The sequence below is a fragment of the Aureobasidium pullulans genome (genome assembly GCF_000721785.1).
Source record: "Aureobasidium pullulans EXF-150 unplaced genomic scaffold scaffold_13, whole genome shotgun sequence".
Lineage (NCBI taxonomy): Eukaryota > Fungi > Ascomycota > Dothideomycetes > Dothideales > Saccotheciaceae > Aureobasidium > Aureobasidium pullulans.
Window position 1 is genome coordinate 559,000 of NW_021941033.1, and position 25,036 is coordinate 584,035.

General features: G+C 49.6%; 10 protein-coding genes across 10 annotated transcripts; 5 read left to right on the plus strand and 5 right to left on the minus strand.

Annotated features, from left to right (window-relative positions):
• Positions 1-595: 595 nt before the first annotated feature.
• Positions 596-2,723, minus strand: M438DRAFT_277272 (Six-hairpin glycosidase; the record flags this gene model as incomplete). The annotated part of the gene is made up of 2 exons (XM_029900915.1): positions 596-1,666; positions 1,722-2,723. The coding sequence occupies 2 exons, from the start codon at positions 2,721-2,723 to the stop codon at positions 596-598; spliced, it is 2,073 nt and encodes a 690-aa protein (XP_029759033.1).
• A 1,703-nt stretch (positions 2,724-4,426) lies between these two features.
• Positions 4,427-5,326, plus strand: M438DRAFT_336819 (uncharacterized protein; the record flags this gene model as incomplete). The annotated part of the gene is made up of 1 exon (XM_029903921.1): positions 4,427-5,326. One exon carries the CDS (start codon positions 4,427-4,429, stop codon positions 5,324-5,326), a length of 900 nt encoding a protein of 299 aa, XP_029759034.1.
• A 224-nt stretch (positions 5,327-5,550) lies between these two features.
• On the minus strand, positions 5,551-7,644 carry M438DRAFT_48613 (uncharacterized protein). The gene has a single exon (XM_029910133.1). The coding sequence runs from the start codon at positions 7,148-7,150 to the stop codon at positions 5,717-5,719; it is 1,434 nt and encodes a 477-aa protein (XP_029759035.1). The 5' UTR covers positions 7,151-7,644; the 3' UTR covers positions 5,551-5,716.
• A 190-nt stretch (positions 7,645-7,834) lies between these two features.
• M438DRAFT_336821 (uncharacterized protein) lies at positions 7,835-8,680 on the plus strand (the record flags this gene model as incomplete). The annotated part of the gene is made up of 1 exon (XM_029903922.1): positions 7,835-8,680. One exon carries the CDS (start codon positions 7,835-7,837, stop codon positions 8,678-8,680), a length of 846 nt encoding a protein of 281 aa, XP_029759036.1.
• A 762-nt stretch (positions 8,681-9,442) lies between these two features.
• M438DRAFT_336822 (uncharacterized protein) lies at positions 9,443-10,294 on the plus strand (the record flags this gene model as incomplete). The annotated part of the gene is made up of 1 exon (XM_029903923.1): positions 9,443-10,294. The coding sequence occupies one exon, from the start codon at positions 9,443-9,445 to the stop codon at positions 10,292-10,294; it is 852 nt and encodes a 283-aa protein (XP_029759037.1).
• A 774-nt stretch (positions 10,295-11,068) lies between these two features.
• On the plus strand, positions 11,069-12,865 carry M438DRAFT_322159 (cytochrome P450; the record flags this gene model as incomplete). Its single annotated transcript, XM_029902950.1, has 2 exons — positions 11,069-11,208; positions 11,257-12,865. Coding segments are annotated over 2 exons (1,637 nt in total), but the record flags the coding sequence as incomplete, so codon positions are not given.
• M438DRAFT_48653 (oxoglutarate 3-dioxygenase) lies at positions 12,843-14,342 on the minus strand. The gene is made up of 3 exons (XM_029910134.1): positions 13,948-14,342; positions 13,496-13,891; positions 12,843-13,404 (listed from the first exon to the last, which is right to left on the minus strand). Exons 1-3 carry the CDS (start codon positions 14,251-14,253, stop codon positions 13,165-13,167), a joined length of 942 nt encoding a protein of 313 aa, XP_029759039.1. The 5' UTR covers positions 14,254-14,342; the 3' UTR covers positions 12,843-13,164.
• Positions 14,343-15,888: 1,546 nt separating this feature from the next.
• On the plus strand, positions 15,889-18,328 carry M438DRAFT_356859 (uncharacterized protein; the record flags this gene model as incomplete). The annotated part of the gene is made up of 5 exons (XM_029907126.1): positions 15,889-16,237; positions 16,465-16,493; positions 16,579-16,641; positions 16,863-18,075; positions 18,306-18,328. The coding sequence occupies 5 exons, from the start codon at positions 15,889-15,891 to the stop codon at positions 18,326-18,328; spliced, it is 1,677 nt and encodes a 558-aa protein (XP_029759040.1).
• A 258-nt stretch (positions 18,329-18,586) lies between these two features.
• M438DRAFT_276733 (MFS general substrate transporter) lies at positions 18,587-20,159 on the minus strand (the record flags this gene model as incomplete). The annotated part of the gene is made up of 4 exons (XM_029900873.1): positions 18,587-19,469; positions 19,526-19,650; positions 19,702-19,931; positions 19,982-20,159. The coding sequence occupies 4 exons, from the start codon at positions 20,157-20,159 to the stop codon at positions 18,587-18,589; spliced, it is 1,416 nt and encodes a 471-aa protein (XP_029759041.1).
• A 2,378-nt stretch (positions 20,160-22,537) lies between these two features.
• On the minus strand, positions 22,538-24,688 carry M438DRAFT_366831 (uncharacterized protein; the record flags this gene model as incomplete). The annotated part of the gene is made up of 1 exon (XM_029907912.1): positions 22,538-24,688. The coding sequence occupies one exon, from the start codon at positions 24,686-24,688 to the stop codon at positions 22,538-22,540; it is 2,151 nt and encodes a 716-aa protein (XP_029759042.1).
• Positions 24,689-25,036: the final 348 nt, after the last annotated feature.

Sequence of the window (25,036 nt, forward strand, 5' to 3'; positions counted from 1 at the left end):
GTATTTTTCAACAAGCTCAAGATTGGAGATACATTTCTCGGAGATGTCGATGTAGTCGTCATGGCTGGAACTCGAAGAGACTCCACCGTGTCTCGGGTCTGGCACGAGAGTACGAAGCGTGCGCAGCACATGAGATCAAACCAAGCTGTTGCGAACAAACTCTGGTCGGAGATTTGTCGGTTTGGAAAAGGTTCTGCTGACTAAGTTCAGAGGTCATGGGTGCCACCCTGCCTCTAAGATGGTTAATTTACAAGACATCATGATAAGCTACCTTGCTCTCATGCTGGTGCTCTAAGAAGACATGGCGGGTGATCTGCGCATGAGGAATGCATAAACCAGATCATGATCAAATAACGCAAAACACAAGGCCTCCTCTACATCGCATCAACGCTGAGACCACCTGACGGAAGGCAAGATGATTTCCAAGTAAGTGTGGTTGTCCGAGTAAAGATGGCAACAGTACCAGCTCTCTATGAACCTGAATCTGGTGTCAGTTCATCTTGCCTTTTGATCGCTATTTTGATGACCAGTCTGTGTTGGAGAGGATAAAATGATCATAATATTTGGCTACAGTGCAATTTCCTCATTGTCGACCTTACTTGCTAACGACAACTATACTGTGATTGCCACCACCAACCTCGAATGTCAACCCGTTCGTCTTGCTAACACTCTTGTTCTTGAAGCTCTTTCCGTCAATAGATACCTTGCCTGTCTTGCCTGATGGTAGTGTCGGTAATGTGACATTGCCAATGGTTCCTGCAGGTACATTCCACCACAGCGAATAGCTTCTTCCTCCATTGGTAATATTCCAACCAGCGCTGAACTTGCCCAACGATGTCACAAACCCTGCTTGAGCATGCTCAAGATCTCCGAACTGTGGTTTCAGAGTCCATGTAGAACCAAGACGTCCAGTCACGGACAGTCCAACGATGTAGTTGGTCAAGGCTGAGGTGGGCCCTGCGCTCCATCCATGTGCATGAGAGACGTAGGAATCATCGTAGCTGTATCCACGGCTGTTGCGGTAGCCGAAGGATCCGTTCGTAAGGTAGCCCTCGATGACAGTGCTACCTGTGCCATTGGGGTTATGAAGATACCATCCCCACGTGCGTCGTATGAGATCTAGTGCTCGATCCGTCTGGCCAATGGTGAGATGGGCTTGAATCTCGAAAGAAGAGATAAAAGGTGAGATGTTGTTAGGTAGCTCAGGCGTTTCAGCACCGATTGGGGTCCAGTTCTCAAGCAGTCGAGAAGAGATGCTTTGCCCACGTGAAGACAACGAAGACGAAGCAGGGACAACGCCGAAATATACAGCCATGCTATTCGCATCTTGCGGGTGCAGACTAGTATTGGTAGCGTTATCCTTGAAAGCGCCAAACGGTGCGTCCCAACAGTATTGGTTGATGGCAGCGCTGAGATTAACAGCACGAGATCTGTACGTATCGGCAAGGCCGGTGGTATCGCCATGCCAGCTTGCAAGATCTGCACCCGTCTGCAGGGTGTGATACAAGATCATGTTTGCTTCGCTGTTGTTAAAGCCCTGCTGCCATCGAGCCCAATCGCGAATTCCTGTCACATTGAGCAAGCCCGATGGTTGGTGAACCTTGGCGTAGATGAATTCCATTGCGTGTAGGTAACGATCCCAGTTCTTAGTCAAGAATACAGTATCCTAAACGGCATGGTCAGTATCTTCCTCACCATTTGTGAGGAGCGTGTTTACTTACATTGGTATACAGAACATAATTGTAGGTGCCGATCATGCTCCACATATGATATGTATCGCTAGATTGCTGAAGCAGTGGTGGACCAGCCTCCGGAAAGGATCCGTCGTGGTTTTGGTGGTCGTACATGGTTTGAAGAGCATTGGCTACGCTATCGAGATCACCAATACTGACGAATGTTGCAGGAACTGCCACACCCATATCACCAGGCCACACGGCTCTATCTCGCTTGGCGCCATCCACGATGACGGTGGTACCGTTGGACAGACTGCCATTGTTGGCCCAACCTACTGCTAGAGTCGGAACCCATCGGCCAGTGTCGACTGGAACAGCATTGGTCTGCAAGGTGTATGCACCACTGTACCAGATTTTGTTCAGATCATCGTCGCTGGAGTGGAAGTACCCCTGGTAAGCCTGTAGATTGCTCCAGGTAGGCTGGAAACCAATCTCGAGGGAGATGGTGTTGATGTCGATGGTGGAGGACGTCTCATTCGTGATGAGGAATAAAGTCAGGTAGCGGAAGCCACCGCGTAGATGGGCCTTGTCCATGGTGTAGGTGTGGTTGCCAGCAGTGGTGAAGTTGTCGTAGATGGCGCCATCGCCTCCACCGGGAGCGAACTTGCCGTTGCTCGAATCGCTCCACAAGCCTATGTAGTTATTCGCCTCGGAGAACGCTAGACCCAGGGCGCCAGAGCCCTGAGCCGTGTATGTTATTGTGGCCAAGCCTCCCACCTCTTTTCCAAAGTCGAAGACGAGAGCCGAACCATTGCCGGCGATGTGGGCTGAACCTGGCCAAGCTGATATGACGGAAGTGTTCGCGAGAGATAGGATCGACGTTGGAGCAACGGTACGAGAAGAGGGAGCAAAGATATTAGTCGACCATTCACCAGGAAACGCCGCGTCGAGTGGTCCAGTGCAGGTCAAGTTTTCCCAGCATGATTGAGCTTGGGCTGATGTTCCGAAGCCAACGAGGGCAGTAAGCGTAACAGGACGAACTAGACGCATGGCGAGTCTGACCAACGAGACTAGAAAGACAAGGTGAACTCATGGCGTAAAACGAGATGCTTGACTTGACTTGGCTTTGTAGCTTGATTCGCGCCATGTTGACCCGAGGAGACGGAAAAACGACCATCATCAGCCATCCTTGCATCCTCTCTGTAGATCAGTCTGGAGAGCGGGGAAATTGAGGGGGAGCGTACTCCGTACATGCCGAACTCAGAAACTATATCGTGGTTGATGTAGACATACCGGTACTTACGAATAATCAGTACTCCGAAGCGCGCTTCAGTCCTCGAGGAGAAGCCTGGGAATGGCCTGCCACAAGTAACGACACTTCCAAGAGCAGTAGCGTGGGACACCGAGCGCCATTGCCTCGTCTCCTTTTTCGCGACAAGACATTTGAGTGTGTATAGCATCGTATCATGCGAAGCGACAACACTTCGCAATGTCTAGTATTGCTGGCATGTCCTTACCATGATCCATACTCGGGTCAAGCTGATTCTGAGACCTGCCGCGTGTGCAAAGGTCATGATCTGACGTCGTGCCATATTAAAGCTCCCATGAAGAGCGTGGCATTAACACACATAGTTCGATGCCGCAGGTGATTTTGGGGCTCTGCGATAGACATTTGTATAGACTCGTTAAAGAAGAGAGAAGAGGATCTTGACGCGTCTTGGTGAAGCTTCCAGCTCGCGTTCTCTGCCAAGACAGACCGTGCTGTGTGTCGCCCTGCGTGCCGCCCTGCCATCTCTTGACACAGTCTCCAACTCCCTTTGTACATATCACTGATCATCTTCGTGGATCAATGCCGATACCTAACGATGAGGCTACAAACCACTGACTCAAGTTTGCGTCTCGAGAACCTTACCGTGTTTCGTTCGCCATGTGGTGGCATGTGCACAGACAGCCAGCAATCCTGCTCGTACCTCACCGCCCATCAATTTCGAGTGCTTCTTCTCTTAACACATGAGGATTCTCGTTGAAAACAGAGAACGGGGATTCTCATCAGGTCGTGTGATCATGAGATCAGCATTTAATCTGACTGAAAACCTTGACAGGCTTCCTCTTGAGGTCAGACGTATGATATGGGGCCATCTGACAGACATGATTGAGGACCACCATGGTTACAGATTGATAAATCGTGGTGCACTTCCACTATCCCTGGGCAAATTCGTCTTGCGCACCATTGATAACTCGGCCATAGCCTGGTGTATACGCCACGATCATTCTATGATCAAACGATACGTTACGGTATTCCTGACATCGAGACATCTTCTAATCGCTTCCACATATGGGAAGGAATACACCTCTGAGCTGTTGCTTCGACACGAAGTTGTCTTCACCCTGGGTTCAAACCCCACCGATCTCTGGCGTTACAAAAGAATACTGGCCTGCGTCGACAAGTGGCGGTCGATTCTAGCTATCTGCGGATTCCACCATTCTGGCTACATTGGCGTCTCGCGTCCTTATCCATACTATTGCGAGACGCGCAGGCTGATCTATAGCGCAAATCAGGTTTGTATGCACAAGTCCCATTTGGGTCAAGTCTTGGATGATCATGAGCGGCCTGAGCTTCTCCTGCATGCTGTAAGCGCCGACCCCGTTGACTGATCTTCACAACCTCTCACCTACCAAACATTGGAGTTGCCGTCAGGCAAGAAGTTCGCGTATCAGAATATATCTGTGTTTACAACATCGTCGTCAAAATCATGACCTCGCTCCTGGACAGAATCGAGGACCTACCCCCTGAGCTGCGGCGCATGATCTGGAAGGTCTCCATCGACAACATCGAGAGGCAAGAATTGGAAGCGTGCAACAGTCTGAGTACCTACATTCATTCCTGGATCTTCAAGCTCAAGGATAAATGGATTCTTCAGGAACAACCCTCCTCAATTCTTCACCACCAGAAACAGTGCATGGCTAGCAGGCATCCATGGATCGAGTCTGGCTGCGGTACTGAATATCTGGAAGAGCTCATAGCCACTCAAGACGTCATATTCGGTGACAGCCATGGCCTGTTTCGCTACAGTACCTCAGAATCTCTCAAGATAGCAGCCAGCGTCAGAAAATGGATACGAGTGCTGGAAGCTTGCGGCTTGACTACTACTAGACGGACTGGGGTCAAGGTATATGCCATGGGGAACACGGACCCAGACTACCTACCTCTGCTCAAGTCGCTTATGAAAACTGCATACCAGTGCGATTCAACGAAAGTTTTCTTCGAAGCCTTTAGTTTTTCCGGGTATGCAAGATTCAACGCGATATGCACTTTGGGGAATTCCACATCGTCGCGACAAAGACTACTGCCTGCCCTCGCCGAGAAGGATCGCGAGTTCAAGGAAGCGGTCAAGAAAGACGAAATGCACTTGATCGCCCGGGAGTGTTTCTGGGACGAGGAAATCCCTGGCGCCATGGCATCACGCGATGCAAAGTGGAAAAAGTTTATCGAAACTACTCGAGAGTATACGGAGAAGCTGCTGGATATGTTGGAGGGCTTGGAAGAGAATTCAGTGTTGTTGTCCGACTTTCATGCAGATGAGGACAGATGGCCTGATGCCCACGGTCCTGAGATCGCGGATTCAGAAGACGAAGGGCTTTTGTCTGAGTAAGATGCTATTTGTTATATGATCATTGATGTTATATAGGAGCGGTGTTCCTCAGAAGAAAAAGACATCCTTGCCACAAGTGAAATATGTCTCGCGCAACCCTTTCGGCCCTAAGTAGATTTTCTGTATCAACAAACGGTGCAAAGGCTGGAATAGGACACGTAGATGATTGTGCTTGTTTTTGCAACAGTCAGAATGCAATGATGATCATTTGCAATTAGAGCTTGGGAGTGTTTACGTATGACGTTGACTCAGATTGTCCGTGAGATCAGACCAAAGGAGCTAGCAGTAAGCAGGTTCACCATGGTTGGTTGATGAGATTTACTGCCCTTCCTACTCTATGACTTCCACCTAGTTCCCATACTTGACATTTCCCCATTCCCGTGTATGCATTCAGACCATGTCCATGTTACCTCGCCGAAGCCATCCTCCCTTCTTTCCGGTGGCAGATGACTGTGGTTTGCCTTTTTGAGATGGCGACGCTTGTGCCAGGCTATCCTTGGAGGTCTTCTCTTGTTCCTCCTTTTTCTGTCTCTTCTTATCTCCTGGGTCCATGAAAGAAGCCAGTCGATAACGCATAGCAAGTTCCTTGGCCTGTCCGGAGACTCTCCTGCCTTTGTCACGAAGTTGACTCCTGATTCCTTTCTTGACGACTTCCAGACTCTGCGTAGGAGAATAGGAAGAATCAGAAGAGTCTGTAGAGCGGCTAGCGGAGTCGCCGGCGGTCATCAAAGTTGGCGTAACGGGTCGTCCTAGATCGGGCTCTGAAGTGTTCTCGGTGCTGCTCTGACGATCCTTGGGAGGTGAGGATACGTCCTGTACTTGTTCATTGGACTGGTTGGCAGAGGTTATCTTCCTGGAAGAAGGTTGAAGAGGATCATCGCCGAGTTGATGAAGAAGTAGGGGTGGCCGATGTTGTTTCTGGCTGTCAAGTTCCAGCTGCTGACACAACAGCTGGATTTCGGCTGCCGCTTCTGCTTTCCATATCTTCGGGTCCATATATGTGAAAGGATTGGCTTCGTTATACTCCCTCTGTTGCTGCTCACGCTCTTTCTCGGCTGCCCGCACGACTGCAACGTACTCGCGCCTTGCTTGATGCTTGGCAATCAACTGATCGCGATTACGCACCTTCGCAAGCTCCTGATATCGTAGACGGCGAGCCTCTTGTTCCCGCTCTTTTCTGGCCACCTGCAGCAGGCTTTCGTCGTTGCTGCTCTCGCCTCTCTGCAACCAAGTCTCCCATGCATCTCTGTTCTCTTTCTTGGCTCGTTTGACGATCAGCCAGCGCTCTCTGAGAACAGGCACCCACGCAGGCATCTGGTCGACTGGCCAGATCTTCATCATCTCGCGACATTGGACTTGCATATATGCGTATGGGCATAGATGGGTCAGGTAGTCGGTAGCGCGGCGCATCCATCGTTCTTGAGGGAGCACAACCGGTGCAATGTTATCTAGCGACTCGTTGATGTACTGGCACATTGGCGGCTTGTCGGCTTCATCTGGAAGAGCTTGACACCAGGTTCCTCCCCAGTGGCCAAAGTTTGCGTCACCGGGCCTGTTGTAAAGTGAGAGGATACCGTCATCCCTCTCCATGTAGAGTTTATAGAATTTGTCGGTGTTTTCAAGAGGTAAATGTGGTATGGGTGTTGCTCCTAGGTAGTCCTCTAGCGGAAGCAGGACTGGCTCGCGTACTACAATATCCTGGGACGACATTGCTGAGGATGCTACTGTCAAATGCGACGCGCGAGAATTGATGCGAGTTGTGGGAAAAATTATGTTGGAGCGGGGTTGATAGGTGGGCACGATGACTCCGAAAGCTCGCAACATTGAGATGGTTTGAGGCCAAAAGCGTGTCAATCTGCTTTAGGTAAGCACGTCCGCCTCTAGACAGTGTCTGTCCAGTCTCCGACGCCATAGCTGAGAACGCTTGCCAGGCGTTCATCTTGGCCAAGGTCAGCCTTTTAGATTTTGCCTGTAATTCAAAACAAAGTTGCTCGCTCTGACAGCGACACCCCCATGGTACCTACTGCTACAGTGTGACAACTTACTGCTGCGATGTATTATATGCACGAGAAAGAGCCAAGACTCTTTCAAAGGGCGGGAAAACTCAGATCAGACGATGCTCTTGAAGGCCGACCCCATCAACTCTTATAGCATCGTGTCTGTCAATCGCTAGTTCTTCTCAACAATTCGCGAGGCAAGGCCCGCTCTGTCTCGACATCTCAGCAGGAGGAACCTAATCCTTCAGGAGTATCTGTGGTGCCTTGAAGCGAAAGCTCGATGGATGTGTAATGGTGCCACGAGGAGACATCACAGTCATGATGACCTTGTTGTTGTGAGCAAGGAGGAAGTCGCGGCCGAGTCTCTGGATGGTTGCTTTACCCTGACCTACGTCATGAATTCGTGTTTGTGCTGTTTGCTTGCTCTGCAAGCCGACTCCGCGTCTTTCCCGTGTGTTGCTTCGCATCATGTTTATCGAGTAGCAGCAGAACTCGCCAAATTTGTTTCGCCATGTTGACAAGGTCCATGACCTCTCTGTCTGAGAGAATGACGAAACTGCCCTCAGAGATCCGTCGTATGATCTGGAGACTGGTGATACAATCAGAAGAAGACAGTCATGACGACCACGACACACTGGGACATTATGTCGCTCTCCACATGTACTCGCCTACCATGGCTTATCTCTACACAAAACATCTTGCTGTTGCCGAAGAGTACATGATGGCCAGATTGAGGAGACGTCACATGATCATTGGCTCTGTCGACCACGGCGACGAATATCTCGAGGAACTCTTGCTGTCTCAGAGAATGCTCATTCCTGTACGTGTCTTTTGGAGGCATGAGAAATACCGCGACCGTGCGAAGACTTGTCTTGAGAGGTGGATTGATCTTTTCCAACGACGTGGCCAGCTCTGTCACCTGGGACAAATTGGCCTCTTTTTGGATGAGGTCGAAACTTGGCCAAAACACAAGACATTGCTACCGGCTGTTGTAGAAGGCCTCTTCCAGATCTCAAAGAGGCTCAGTCCGGGCAGAGTTGTTATGCAAGCCGAGTACACCTCAAGCGTCGAGTTCGAGCTCTTTAGCTATCCTATTGGGCCAGGACAAGAGACTCGAAAGATTGTTCATGAGGCCATCAATGAAGCAGACCGTATCTTCGAGAAGAAGACTATGCAAGACCCCGAGTATGGCATCATGGTGCCGCTTTACCCGGAGGAAGAAGGTCCGCTGAAGTTCCAGCAACATCGCAGGAATGCCGAACGTGCGTCATCCCTTGAAAGTATCAGATCATACACAGACTACATCAGCGATCTGCTCGAAGATCTGAGCAGCAGAATTCGGGTTAGCAGGGAATAGCAACAAGAAAACGGTTCCGCGATCTGAAGCACTCCTTGGAATGCTGCGCCAGCAAATCGACGGCAACAGTCCCAGGTAGAGATAGATAGTCGGCACGGTGTTATCAACTCTCCTGGCTCAGTGGCATAAGTTTTGATTGTTCACAGACCCCGAGACACAAAGGCGACAGTATGGTATCGCGTGAATATGAAGATTCTCGCATTGATGCGTGTCTGGATGCGGCATCCTCCCACGCCAGGTCACCCGATTTTTCTTTGATACCATGCTTACCCAACTAATTCAGCTCTTCCGAACAGATGAAGGAGTTGCACTCAATGGTTTCTAATTCGGACACATCCTCAATGAAGAAGCTTGGAATAGCTTCCTTCCTCATGGACATTTTCAACAGTCTGAACAACACTATGTATCGTCATAACTTATTCGCATGACAGTCTGCCAAAAGAGACATGATGCTCACCAATGATCAGGCATGCAGTTGATATTACTTTCGGCTCTCATATTGATGTTCCTTGTTGAACAGGACCTTCCTCTTTAGGCTAAACATGCCTGATGTGGGGTTGAACCTCGGCAGCTCGATCACGAAACTTTCGCGACTCGTTTGAGTGCCGCTTCCCATTATCTCGACCACTACTCCCATCCTGATTGCGAGCGTCCCCGACATACAGTTCCATCAGATACCTCACGATAGCTTATTCATTACGTCATCAACACTGGCACCGGTTGTCTTTGTTCCGCTCGAGTCCACATAACTCTTGAATCGAGATGGATCTTTCTGAGAGGATTGCCTCGATGCCACCTGAGATCAGGCGCAACATCTGGGCTTATCTGGCTGCAACGGTCGAAGCACAATACATGGATCCTGACGAGGGTCTGGGCGAGTACCTTGCAAAATTCATCGACTCTCCAGCTATGGCTTACCTCAACAAATACCGACCTGACGTCTCGCACGATTACTTGAAGCATGTACTCTCAGCTCGACACATCATGACAGCCGGTCCGGATTACGGAAACGAATACTTAGAGCAGCTGTTTCGGGACCATGAGGTCCTGTTCCATGTGCGATTCTGGCAGAATACCTTTGAAGACTTGCGCCCTGTAATGGCCGCGTTGATCGCATGGAAGATGTACTGGGAATCTCGCGGACAGATAGATGCTATGCCCTTGACTGGATTCATCATCATCGATGTCGACACCCAGTTTGATGAATGTGGCGAGGATGAGCTTCAAGTCTTCAGATGTGCAACGAAAGAACTTTGCCAAGTCATGACTGAGTTTCCACAAGGCCTGTTCTTGGCCGTATCATACGTGTTGAGTGATGAGTTCAGTAAGGTCTACTATCGACTTGCTGACCATGGGCAAATGCGTGTCGATGGCGACAAGGCTATTGAAGCGCTCGACAGACAGTTCAAAGCGAAGGTCGCAGCGGACAAAGACCATGGACTTCTGGACATAGTCTTTGATCAAGACGAGGGCGATGACCAGTTCCAGAGAACACGCCGGGATGATGCATGGGCAGAGACCATAGAGAGTTTGAAGGGTTACACTGAATTGATCTGCGGCGAAGTGGAAAAGTTTCAGGCTGCTAAAAGAGTATCGTCGAACAAAAAGGACTGATAGGCAAGCAAACGAATCGATAAATGCCATCTGCTGGAAAGTAATTAGGACAGCTTCCGTAGCGAAGACGACCATTTGGACTCTGAGCTATCTTCCGAGGCAACATCAGCCATTATGCAGGAGTTGCTATCAAGCACATGAAGGATATCCATACCCCGCATGTCAACTATAACTCTTTCCAGGATCAACGAGGGCGATGTCGCCATCCATCAAGATGCACAATGTCATTGGACTTAGGAAGGCTCCGCCGAGAGCTGGGTGTTTTTGCGCTCTCACCGGAGGTCCTATAAACTATCATTAGCGTTGTGCAATTTGATGGCTGAAACTATGAGCATCGGATACGTGGAGCATGCGCCATATAAGCAAATCGCATGTGCTTGATATCAACCCGCTCTTACGCAAGCTCTTCGAGGCGCACATATGCAGCAGGCTGCCTAGCCTCCGTCTGAGGGAAAAGGTCGAATCTCACTGCATTTTCTGCTTTTATGCGACTGCATATTCTATCAGCAGCTGATTGGGGGACGTCCTATCTGAAACAAGCAACCTGCAAGCCGCAAACTGCATAGCGAATGATTGTTTCTCTACGGACAGCATGGCTCGCTGCACCTTCCCTACTAAGGTCATCGATCTACGTTGCGGGGGTTCATGCAACGCCAATATATATGGTCAAAGTGAACCTGCATGCAGGCATGATGGAGCATGACCTGTGATAAAGGTTAAAGAGATCCATTGATTCTTTGCTTACACTCTTCGAGTCTTCCCTACCACCGCATAGTATGTTTGCTCTGTTCACTCTGTTTGGCCTTGCACTGGTCTTTGGACTTGGGTCGTGTTATTTCCTTGGTCTAGGTTTGAGACCAAAGAACTACCCGCCCGGTCCCCGTACCTTACCATTGATCGGTAACTTGCACCAGGTTTGTAAAGTAGTCAAGTCTCGTCACAAAAGACTAACAGTAATCCAGATCCCAAGCAAAAATGAATACCTGCAGTTCGCCAAATGGGCAAAGGAATATGGACCTATCTACAGCATTCTTGCTGGCAGCCGACCTATTATTGTTCTTTCCAGCGTCGAGGTCGTCAAAGACCTACTGGATAAACGGAGTGCCATCTACTCTGATCGTCCTGAGGCATATGCAGCAAACCACATCCCTATCAGCAAGCTACGAATGGTCTTTATGCCTTACACTCCCTTGTGGCGTAAAGTCCGCAAGATCGCACACTCTCTGTTGAGCATCAAGGTCGTCAAGAACTACGATGCCTATCAGGAGATGGAACGTAAACAGATGTTGAATGAAATGCTTGAGAATCCTGTCGACTTCTTTCCTAGCTTGCAGCGATACACGACGTCTCTGGCAGCCACAATCCTCTTTGGCTGGAGGGCTTCGTCAAGTGCGGATCCAAGGATTCGAAAACTTGACGATGAGCTGGCTGCTTTGCAAGAGGCTATGAGCACAGGAGCTGCTGCACTTATCGATGGGTTCCCTTTCCTTCGCTACTTACCGGAGGCACTTCTCCCTGCCAAAGCAAACATCCGTCGCGCACTCCAACTTGGTCATGAAGTGCATATGGAGAACTGGTACGCTGTCAAGAAGAACATCGCCAATGGAACTCTCGGACCCTGCTTGAGCATCGGTCTCGCCAGAGCCCAGGAGAAAGACGAAGGGCTCACTGATGAAGAAGCTGCATACACAGTCGGCAACATCTTTGAAGGCGGCATGGAGACTACATCATCAACATTGTATGCTTTTATCCAAGCTATGCTGCTCTTCCCTGACGTTCAAGCAAAAGCTCAGGAGGAGATTGACAGAGTCGTTGGTTCTGAACGTCCACCAGTCATGGCCGATGCAGTCAATCTGCCATATGTCAGACGATGCGTCAAAGAGCTTGTCCGCTGGTTCCCCGTCGGACCTTTGGGCGCCGTACCTCATGCTTGCACCAGAGATGACGAGTACATGGGCTACAAGATCCCCAAGGGTGCGCCCGTCATCTTGAATGCCTGGGCTATCATGACAGATCCTGAACGCTACCCCGAACCTCGCCGCTTCAACCCTGATCGTTTCAGCGAAGATAATGACGACGTCTCCATAGCTGAGATGGCCGCCCACCCAGACCCAAGCAAGAGAGACACCGTTGGGTTCGGAGCCGGAAGACGTATCTGCCCCGGCATGCATGTCGCCGATCGAAGCATGTTCCTCGGTGTCTCTGGCATTCTCTGGGCCTTTTCCATCACGCCAAAGCAAGATGCTGAAGGTCAGGATATCTTGCCCGATCCGGACAATCTGATCGTCGGCGGTATTGCTGCTAGACCTGAACCTTTCGTAGCAAATATCCTCCCTCGTGATGGAAAAGCAGGAATTGTCAAGCAAGAGTGGGAGGATGCACAGAAATTGCTTGATCCGGAGACAAAACAGTGGAAGGAGACGCCGGAGGGTGACTGGGATGTAACTCTGAGAGTCTGAGTGATGCTCTTGGAAGTGTGGGAGGTCCAGGGTCTTGGAACAGCTGTGAACGGTAGATTGATCTCTCGAGGAAATGCTTGAGTAACGAGATAATGATTGACGTGCTGACGAGAAAAATCTTTTTCTTAAATTTCTCGATGTTTATTTCTCGATACGTGTCGCCTTTCGTGACCAGAGTCACCCGAAATTAAACTGCTATGAGCAAGCTTGTTTTTCTGCGGTGAATCCTCTTCGACGTCTCTCGGGAAGATATGAAGTTTATGAACGATGTACAAAGGCGATGGCGGTGAAGATGAGGTAACAAATATTTTCTTTGAAGTGTAACCATCATCTTATTGCGAGATATTTGATAACAGGGATCGGCTGGTGGCTATCGTATTCGCGTCTTCAGTGGTTGATGTATCACCCATATCAATAAGGATACTTGATTGCTCCTGTGAAGATGTCCTTGTAATTCACACCCTCGGCCTTTGACTTGACGTCTGCATTGCCCAGCACGGGCTCAATTCTTGCGTCCCAGTTTGGGTCAAAGAAGAAAGGGATTGAGACACGCATGTCTTTGCTTGCGTGGATGACTTTGTGTTGGGTTGATTTGTAGATGCCATCAGTCCAGACAGAAAGCATGTCGCCGATGTTGCAGATGAGAGTGCCCTTCGATGAGTCAGTACATGAGTTGAGGAGAAAACGGCAAGATAGAGCCAATGGCATCTTCAGTAGAAGTGGAAAATTTGATGAGACGTACGGGTATCGGGTCTGCAGACATCCAGTCCTCTCCGTTGGGTGCAAGCACTTTTAGTGATCCCTTGTGCTCATCAGTCAGTAGGAATGTAAGGATACCGAAGTCACTGTGCTGATATAATCCACTCTTGGAGCTATCGACTTCTCCAGACACTCCAGGATATGCTGCCATGCGCAATTGCCAGAATGATTGGTCGACTCTACTGGCAAACACGTCTTCCGATACACCCAGTGCGAGCGCAAAAGCCTTCATGATTGCGACACCCAGAGCTACGAGACGTGAGGCGTAATCTTCTGCGACCGATTGGAGATTTGCTGGCGTTTTTGGCCATTGATTACGGCCCAAGCCTTTTGTGTATGGGGGGCCTTCTGTATCAAGCTCGCGAAGGAAGTCAAGGGCCTGATTGGGATGATCAGTCTACGGTTCGTATTTCTTCAACTTGGTTGGCTTCATACTTCATATCCTGCATCAGCTCTTTCGACTATTCTGTATCCTCTTGAATCATCGCCGGACCCTTCACCGCTTGGCTTCACCTTGATCTCATCCTTCTCCTCGGATGAAGCGGTTGTGAAGAACTCTTTAGCATTGGATAGCATTTCTGCGAACATTGAGGCGTCGATTCCATGGTTCGAGAGATAGAAGAAGCCGACAGATCTACAGGCTTCATCGAGTTCCTGTGCTGTCTCGAGTTTCGCGTCGTCGCTGCTGGCCGGATCAAGGAAAGCGGAGAAGTCGATGACGGGAATCTGAATTGTTGACATTGTGAATTGTTTATGTCCCAAGATTGTTGATGTGTGGGTGTGTTTTCTGTCGGGGCAGCCGCGACGTTATGTAACCTACCTTCTCCAGAAAACAGATTGGGCGGTGTCTACGATAGGCAGCTGCTGTGACAGTATCTATTCCATCAACAGATGATCATCAACTGCGGCTTGTCTTCTACTCATTGGATGCTCGAGCTCAAGCAGAGATGTTCCGAAATGTAGTGATCCTTGATTGGTTGCGAGCGACGAACTGTATGTGACCAACCATAGGCATGAGTCACAATTCTTCCGGGGAGCTTCGGTGAGCCGCTGTACTTCGAAATCCCTTCCGTGAACGATTGCACCAGTCTTGGAATCATTCGGCATGTACACAGGCTCAATGTCTTCGAGTCTGAACGCAGAAAGAGGGCGAAAGTCATAAACCTTCGCAACCAGGAAGACATCCTGACCAGAAATGGCCAGTTGAATTTCAGCAACCGGTGACGTCAGAAGTTTCGATCAGCAACAGCAATGCAGCTGACCGCACCTCCTTCCTCAGAACTTCACAACATGTCAAACATGACAATCTTATGTACCTACTTTTCTCATGTGCTGAGTTTTGTGACCTCAAGCCGTCAATCGCAGTCACAGTTGCATTCGCTCAAGGCTGTAGCAATGCACAATATCCATGGAGCCAGTACGGTGGTCCACAGACACACGCTAGAGGTTAGGGAAGACTACCTTCAACATAGCAGGAATAGTACATTTCTACAGATATAAGGATGAAAGGTTCCGAGGCCCAATAAACGTTCCCCTTACGGCTTGATCTAAAACGGAATATACTATCGTCAACTGACAGCGCCCTAATTTCGACGACCACTTTGCAAAGGAACAATTGAAGCAAAGTTCAGAGACTCCACGCTCAATGGTCCCGACTCAAGAAAACACCTGGGTATGCAATGCAACGCAAAAGGCGCGCATTATCAAGACCAAAAAGTGAGCATGACACGAGCAAAACAAACGCCCCCTTTCGGAGGTGGAAAGCAACTAGCGAACCAGTTTCGTTTCTGAGCTAAATTTGGAGTGTCAAGACTCTGGCATTGTCTTCGATGGGAATCGAACCGATGACCTTCAGTGGAGAAAGACTCCAAACACGAGTTGGTGACTCGCTGCCGCTGGGCCACCACCGCTTGCTGATAAAGCGATGGCAATGTTGCAGGAGTTGCGGGGGTAAGGTATATAAAGGTAGTGAAGAGTTGAAGATGCTTCACTTGCCACGTAACCTGGCGGAAGGAGCGAACAAGCCCCACCTACTCAAGCTGACTTCGGTCGACACCCTGTACCAACACAACAACATCAGTCCCAGAGCCTTTGAGATTTCCACCGGTACATTGAAAGCCATGCAATCAAAGGCTTGATATCAGCGCAATCTTTTGCAAATAGCTGTTTCCGATATCACAGCTCCGCAGTCTGGTGAAAAACCGTCGCATGAGTCAATTCACTCATATTACCTCTTCAATCGCGCCACAAGAAGATTCACGACCTATAAGGTATCCAGGATCTCCTGAGCTTCCTTGTATTTTCTTTTCTCATATCTCACAAGCCGCAGTCAACCCTCACTCAACTTTCGATTTCGAAGCACCCAGACCACTCAGCATGGACTTCGTCTGGTCCACACTGTCCGTCGGAGCAGCCATCGCAGCCACAATCGTAGTCGTTGTCGCTTCCACCACAGCAGGCTCCAAGGTCGTCTCCGCACTCCTCGAGCCATTCACCGTCTTGATTGTAGGAGACGCCGACAAGCGTACCGAAACCCCACTCAGTGAACGGGAGCGCGAAGACATCCAAGACCAACGAAGAACACTCAAGATCATGCCGACCTCGACTGTGTTGATGCTATGCTTTGCCGGCACATTGGCTATGGCTGCACAAGAGCATGATATCGGATTTTGGGAGATCAACCTGGCGGTGGTACAAACGTGGCTCCAAGTCATTGTAGCCTTTGGTATGCTTAGACTCGGCTTGGCTACCTTCCAAGGGCTGTACGTGCGATAGTGCGTGCCACTTTACGGAGGGCGTTGTCGGGATCGTGCAGGCTGGGGCACCATTCAGCAACTTGCAAGATGTACTGGTGTTAGCGGAAAGAGCGGTCAGACACGAAGAAGAGGATGCGACAAGTCAGTCCTGATGCTAGTGTTACAGTCACTCGCCGGTGTAGCTGTAGATGTGCAGGATCTTTCCCCACACCAGAGTCGTGTCCAGTGAGAGCGCATCGAGTACAGAAGCTAGAATTTAGACCCATATCATTGTGTACTATCACAGCTAGAACCTAACACGCTGCTACAGGAAGCAGAGAAGAAGGTGATGACAGATCGTTGTTATGCAAGCTTATCTTTCATTGGCTCAAACGTGTGTCATGGAGTTCTGTCAAAGCTTGTGCACTGAGTCTAAAGCGCCACGTGCCACAAGTGCCCGCATTCCTCCGCCTTTGTGACCTTTGTCCACTTCTGGGGTTTGACACCAAACATCAAGACATGACATTGATCGAACTCAGCATGAGTTGACGCAATTTGATTTTCGCATGTCCGTCCAATTGAGAGTTTTTCAACATGTGTAAGGATTGTGCAAAGGTCGAAAAGAAAGAGAGAGACAACAGAAGCGCACGCCATGTGGTTCGCTTCTCCAACGCAGTCGCCGGTTTGTTGCTTGACTGGGTTCGACTACATCAGGACAATCCTTACCCGAATGCTGTGGAAAAAGCGACATTACAAGAATTGACAGGATTGGACTCAAAGCAGCTGAATACATGGTTTGCCAATTATCGACGTAGGCGACCTGCGAAGAAAGATGGAAGTGCGGAGCCCACGACTCAGAGTGCGACATCTCAAACATCTTTGACAAAGAACGATGTCAACGCCGACCCTCATCCCGAGAAGGGCTCTGAGAAATCTGGCCATCAAGATGTCATTTCTTTGGTGAAGCCTCAGCAGAGGATGTTCCAGTGCACTTTCTGCACTGACACGTTTGCTACCAAATTCGAGTGGACAAGACATGAGACCTCTCTCCATTTGCCGCTGAAGCGATTCATTTGTTGCCCTTTCGCCCCAATACAGAAGAGCGTAGATACCGGGACTGAGATTTGCGCCTACTGCGGTCTGGTCTCGCCTGATCCGGAACACATCGCATCTCACAATCATGACTACTGCCAATCAAGAGATCCGGACGCTAGGATATTCCTACGAAAAGACCATCTAAGGCAACATCTCCGGTCCGTCCACGAATGCGACATGCTTGCACACATGGATCACTGGCTTCTGGAAGCAGTCTGGGTGAATAGTCGCTGTGGCTTCTGCGGCGACCGCTTCAGCATTTGGAGCGAGAGAAACGAACATCTTGCAGGTCACTTCCGAAATGGATATCACATGGGTATGTGGAAAGGATGCAGGGGCTTAGATGGCGCAACATCTGCTCAGGTTACTTTTTCTATGCCACCATTTCTCATCGGCCTTGAACGGACCCGGCCATTCCCATTTAGTGCATCAAATCTCAAACGAAAGTCTTGTGTCCCTCCAAATAGATCATGGGAATTTCTGGTTGCCGGCCTATATCAATTGGTCAAGGAGAAATCATCTCAAAGTCGTCCAGTGTCAGACAAGGAACTACAAGACCAAGCACGACTTCTCACCTACGGCTCGTCAAGTGCTGACACAAATACCGCCGCTGACCATCCTGAGTGGTTAGACCTTTTCAAGAAGGCCTATAGTCTGGACGTCCTCGCATTCTTTACCGAAGATATGGCCCAAGCACCTGCGGCTGAAGATCTCGAAGTCTACCATGATCTTGGTATTTCTATGCCGGCTTTGTCACAAGAGAATCAAGCGAAAGCTCTTTTTGCATTGTTCTCTAATGACGGACCTGTCCCCAAAAACTATTTGCGTTTCTCTGCTTCACCAGTTCCTTTGCATAAAGCATTGCCTTTTGAGACTATTGCTGGACCCTGGCCAAAAGCAGGGATTCTGGGCGAAATACTGGTTGTCGCCGAGTGGTTGTTTCAGAAGACATTGCAACCGCAGTTGAACTTTTCTCTGGCATTTGATCCTTCTGAAACATGGCCGTGTCTTTATGATAGCGAAGATCGAGATTTGGCTCTGGAACAAATGATGCTACCTTGGGATGACAACTTGATATCTGCTTTCGGCATGGTTGGAGAGCTTCAAGGCATCGGACAAGAAAGATTTGAACATGTTGATTAGGTCAATCATCTAGTTACCAATCTCCGAGAATCCCTGATCAGGGACACCTCCTTGATTGTCTGTCTGCGAGATTGGCCCTAGGATACAGTGGCTCACAAGTCTTATACAAGCTCGCTCAAGTTGTCGACAGCGTTCGAGCTCTTCTCACTTGTCATACTCTTCGCACGACCACCTCCGTATCTTCTTTGCGGGCCAACGAACATGCCTACAGCTCCGAAACTGGCGGTGAACATGATGACACCGGTATAGATGACAAGCTGCGACCACGCCTGACCGCCTCCCCAGCCCTCAGTTGATGATCCTTCATGGACAAGATTTTTCATGATGAAGCCAGATCCGATAATCGCAGATCCACGACTCGCTGTAAGGATAGCGAAGACGAGCAAACTCTGGTTGTCCTGCTGATCTTGATCACCTACGATCTCTGCGGCGAAGCGCGGACGTAATACAGCAAATCCACCTGCTGTGCTACCAAACGCCAGCGCAAACAGACAAAGCAACCCGAGATTTCGTGCGAATCCCCATATTAATAGTGCTTCGAGACTTGCGCCAATCGTGCTGATCAGCATTGGGATGTAGTAGGACTTTCTCCAATCTGCCAGCCATCCTTGCAGAGGTTGACCAATTGCTTGGGCGAGGTTCAAGAAGCTAGCCAGCATTGCTCCTTGCGATGCGGAAATGCCGAAGTCTGCTGCAAAGGATGGGAGATACAGACTTGGACCATAATGACCGATGGCTTGGACAATTGTCGCCAGAAGCATGATGAGAAAGAGCGGCTTTTTCGCGAAATCGAAGTCTCTCCAAGAAGGTGGTGGAGGCTTTGCTGCCACGGGCAAACGTGGACGTACACACAGCAGACCAAGGGATGTGACGACGAAGGTGATGATTCCCCAGCCTATCAATGTCACCTTGTAGCCATATCGGTTGAGGCAGAATGTGTAGACTGGCGGTAATCCAGCACCAGCGGCCGCACCTGCTGCACAGCTACAATGAAAATTAGCTCATGATATTGGAATGTGGCAAGCTCAACGTGATCTTACATGAAGCCATATGCCAGGCTCTTTTTGACCTTGAACCATTCGGCCATCAGATGGATGCTTGGAGCAAACAACATCCCAGCTCCGATACCGTAACATAGACCTATTGCCATAACGAGCTGTAAGGGCTGTCGCTAGTTAGCTCGTTCTGTCTCTGAGTTGCACCAGCAACTACGCACTGTCTTCGCAAAGCCTGCAGCGATGGCGGAAAAAGTGCAGACCAGGCACCCAGCCCACATTACAGCAATGCGATGGCCAGGAAAATTGTTGACATAGTACATGATAGGCGGGAGGGACAGTTGCAAGACGCCATTCGACAGAACACCGCCAATGGAAACAAGATTCTGGCCCTGGAATGGTGGGTGACTATTGAAGTATGCTTCAAAGACACCATAGCAATATGGGAAGCCTAGGATTTGTTAGTGTCAAAAATCTTGTAGATCATATGAACAACGATACCCCACGCCGTGATCTCAATAATGCATGCACCAAACAGGAACAGCCATGCTTGTTTGCCGCCATCTTGAGGAGGATATGTGTTTTCGGCTATCCTTGTTGTTGGGATGGTCGTGCCGTCGGCGTCCTGCAAAGCGTTGACGGTCTCACGCCCACGCACTTGTTCTTCTTTCTCCGACATTGTAGACAGGATGAATGGACTGAGTAAGATTTGACTGCGTGTACAAGACGCACCCACCTCGAGTGGGCAAGTCGCTTTATAGTAGTCATCATACCTACAGATAAGATCCAAATACTGACAAAGCGCAACAGCAGTTGTCAAGCAGGGCGTGAGCAAAACATGTCAAGCAGGGTGCGACTATCAGTGATCAAGCAGGGCGTGGTTCATGTCCGAAATGTGGGGCGGAGGATTCAGAAAAGTGATCATCAAGGGCGCGAGGCCCGAGCCGCTCCACGAAATGCTTGGCTTTGTTCGCTTCCAGCTTATTCAGCCGCGTCGAGCAGCTCGTCCAACCTAATTCTCTCCGCACATGTTTCCGCCAATTAATCCGCCATTAACAGCAGCATCAACAAATTACTTGCCGGGCGATAGCTCCGGAAGAGTTGGACCCTGCAGTCGTAGCGGGAAGACCTTGCAGAATATACAGACAGACCGCACCGCCTGCAGGTAGCGGGTAAGCATGAAATGCGGTCGTCGTGCCCCATTCGTTCAGCACGACGCACGAGCGGGCAGCTCTTACACCATTGGTACCTTATTCCTCAATCGACTTAATGTTGAGGCACAGAGCGCTTCGCTATTGTCTATCAAACAGCTCGGTATGCTCTGACCCACATCGTCAATGCATAGTCGTCTGCACTCACTCTGCTCGGGATGGCAGATCGCAATACTATCACCGGTGAATAGGCTCTTTGTTTGTTCCAGCCTTGTGTATTATGCTCCTCACGAAGGATGGTGCAATAACAAGGAACTTTTTGAGTTTTAGGAAGCCACCTATACGAACTTGGGTAGACATATATATTGGCGACACGGGCACTACACTACCTGGCATCGAGATTCTTACAGCACTTGACACCTCCCGCTGATCGACCACGAACAATCGACGATGATGTGCATGAGCAGTGACGAGATTCTTGCCCGGCGTCGTGAACAAAATCGTCTGGCACAACGTAGATTCAGAGGTGAGTCTAGACCAACATAGTCTCGACCCCACTACTGACACAATTATCAAGAAGGAAAGCAAAGCCAGCGAAAGGGCCCAAAGTCGAGCCAATCCCGCAAACGCGTGGACAGTGCACAGCGCAGCTTAGAATCGTATCAAAGCTCGAGCTCCAGTCCAGAGCCGAGCCCTGATGATGGGATGATTGATCTACTTCTGGAAAATTTCCAGGCTTCTGAGCTCAGTACTGAAGTCACACCCGAATTTTGGTCCCATCAAATCGCGCCAGAAAGCTTGAGCGATGCAATGCTTCCATTTTCTGACAGCATCGATGAATCGACATCAGCAGAAATCCTTTCACTGCTGAGTCCGTATCCAAAAGTTTCTGACAAATCTCCAAACGATGTCGGATACTTTGAAACACAAAATTTCACCAGACAACACTTTCCGCAGTCTCCTCTGGATCTTACTATGCTTTCATCAGCGATGCCAGAGCTACCTCAATCACTGCAACGTTATACTCCACAGCGGACTCCTTCTCAGAATCAGTATACTCAAGACTTTCAGCACGACTCTGGGTCGTTTCGCCAAGCCCAGTCTCTCAGTCCACTTCATATCGCTGCTCGAGATGGTCACGCAAATATTGTGCAAGCTTTGATCGACCACGGAGCGGAGTGCAATCAGCCAGATGGCCATGGTCTCACCGCGCTAGATCACGCCATCATACAGGGACATGATGAGATCGTCATGAAACTTCTACTCCACAAAACTAATGCCGAAATGCAGACCGCATTGCACCGTGCAGTCTGTCACCGCCGAGAGACAGCACTGACTATGATTCTATCTCATTCAAGGCAGGCTATCGATGTCATAGATGAAACCGATAGTCTCGGGAGAGCCCCATTGCATGTTGCTGTCAACATTGGATTTGAGGCTGGCGTCCGCATCTTATTACAGTTCGGAGCAGATCCGAACTGCATGACGTAGATCTGGTTCTTAGATCTACCTCTCCAAAATCTAGTCTCTTCAAGCGCTGAAGTCTGTCGTGTGCTGCTGTAGAGATGCACGGTTCCTTCCATGTCGGAAGCATTTCAAGCGAAAATACCTCGGGCAGTCATTTCTTGGACAGTCGCTCGGATCTCAAAGACTCGTGCATCTCTACAGCTTGATCGACTCATTTATCGCAGACTGTGTAAGTACAGATGGCAAATTTTGTTCTGACGAAGCACTCGAAAGTCGCACCTGCCTTGAGATTCTCATGGCTTCGGACCTTTTCACCTCCAACGAACAGCAAGCATAAGAAAGTCATCATTGTACAGCACTAATCTGTTCTCTGGAAAAACGTCAAATTTTGTTCTAGATCTAACTGGAAATCGACAAAATAATGCTGGCACAAACACACTCAGAAACAACCCTCAATCGCGAGCTTTGCCCACAAAACCCCTTTACGAAAATCTTTGTCCTTCACTGGGTCCTGCGAATCTCTCTCGCGACAATCTCGCAGCCCAAGTCCTTCTCTCGTTGCCATTGTTTTCAATATCCTAGAGACACGATCGTCAAGCAACTTGCAATTCGGATCAGAAGCCAGGGCGTGGTGCAACTCGATGAAAGCGGCAGACATTCCAAGTAGTGCTTGGGCATGCTCCAAGGGCCTCATGGAGAGTTCGATCATGGTCTCCGCCTGATCAGCGTTCCTACCTTCCATCACTTGAGCCAATGAATCCGGCCTAGAAAGACCAGCTCTGGCCATGATGTGCAGGCCAATGTCGACAAGACCCGTCACATCGTGTCGGACAAACTCATCCATACCCGCAACATTTTCCTCCTCTGCTGCAAACCCATAATGTACCCGCAGTACTCTGATAATGGCAGATACTGATTCGTTACAAGTCCTGAATGGGACAGAGACGAATGATTCAAGCAGACTTTGCTGAGCGAACCAGAGAGGCAGGAACTTATCCATGTCCACTGGCCGACCAAAATCGACCTTGATCTCCAAGGGGGTGTCATCCAGATCACTTGGCCATTGCAGCAGTCCGTTCTTCTCAAAGACCGGATACTCGGTAAATACATCCCTGTAATTCGAGTGGCTGAGTTTTTGGTTGTGTTGAGCTCCTACAAACCGCCAATATCTTTCGGAAGGCTGTTGAGGAGTCAACAAGTTGATCCAACGTTCCAACACCTCGACTTCGACATGAGTGAACGCTCCAAACATCTGGCCTTTCCAGGAGATCTGCTGAATGAACCTGCTCGATTTGCTGTCGCCAGCTTGGATCCAAGGGGTTGCTCTGCTCAAAGCATCTACAAAGGCTATCTGACCATCTTCTGTAAAAGAAGCAGGGTCCAACCAGTCCGCCAATGACCTCCCGAGCATCTTCACACGACTGGCACAATGCAGTCTCTGCGAAACGGCCGCTTTGCTTTTAAAGATTCGGATGACTTCTGATTCGATTGGCGTGAGCTGTGATCCGGTGCTCCGATACGAGGTCGACTTCTTTGCTTCGGGGTGATCGAACATCTCGGACATGAGGAAACCGGCTTGAATCCTTCTCCAGGCTTCTGCAGTCTTCTCCTCTCCTTCGGTCTCCTTGATAGTGTGCATGTAGTCAAGGACAATTTTCAGAGCCATGGCTGTGTGCCCACTATCTGCGTTGTCGATTGAGATGTGCAGGCGGAAGTAGTAGTCGTTGAGCCCGAGCTCTCTTAGCTCCTTGATGGCTCTCATGGTATCCCATGTCAGAAGCTCGAAGTGAAGGTTGAAGCCAAGAATCTCAGGAAGGAAGTTGTGTGGGAAAAGTGATATAATAATCTGAGCGAGGGCGGCTTTCCAGATCGGCTTGCTGTTGAGGCCAAGATCTTTGTTGATAAACTCAATGCTGTCAGCATCCGACAGATTCGCACCGATGTCGTTCATCAATTGGCGATAGACATGCGCATGGTTCTTCTCGATGTCGCCATCACCCAGTTCTTCAGACAGAATTTGCCAGGCATTCTTGGTGACAGAACGAAGATGGAAGGGCGTTGAGATCTTGTGTATATGACCAAGCCATGCGCCGTCAACATATTTGACCGGAGCTCTTTGCCTCAGCCACTCAATCGCGGCTTCTCTGTCGGTAAATAGTTCTCGTTGGGCACCAGAATGTCGTCTCTGAACATATTCCTCCCATCGGTGGCCAATAGCATCATCCCTGGCTCGAATGAACGACGCGAGAGCTTCAGCGTCGAAAGTTGAAATGTCAAGGATGTTGCTCTTGGTGATTTGGTCTGCGCAGCCGACTGCATCAGACAGAAAGCTTACCAAAACATCTCTGGCTTGTGGCAATGCTCTGGCGTGGAGTTCCAAGTTGTGGAGCTGATGGAAGAGACTTTTGTACAAGTTGAGCTCATCGTCGATAGCTTCGTTTGACTCTCTGTCAGAGGAGGGTGCTTTCCTTGGTTTCGTGGGGATTGTGACTGGTTTCTTGACAGACCGCAATCTGTGAAGAGCCGACGGCACAATTGAGGAGATGGCATAGTACAAAACAAAGAAGCTGGGAATGATGAGGTGGAACATGCCGGAAAGTGCAGCCCGTCACAGATGAGGTTGTTGCTTGAGGAATGTGTTCTCAATTCTGACGGCTATTGCAGGACTATAACTGGAGTGAGAAAGGGTGTGTGTAACTCCTGAGAAGTCAGATTACCCATTTTCAATTTCACACACCGGTCAAGAATAAGCTCACTCGGTAGATTACAATTACTGTCATCTTACGGAGCAACCTTTCTGGAGCGGTAACGGATACCGCCAGGGTCATGTTACCCGAACACACCTGCTCGGTCGGGACAAACTAGCGAGCTCCTGTTATTACGCCATGCGGGAAGGAATCAGGACCTGCATCATGCATGGTCATATTACGCTTACCCC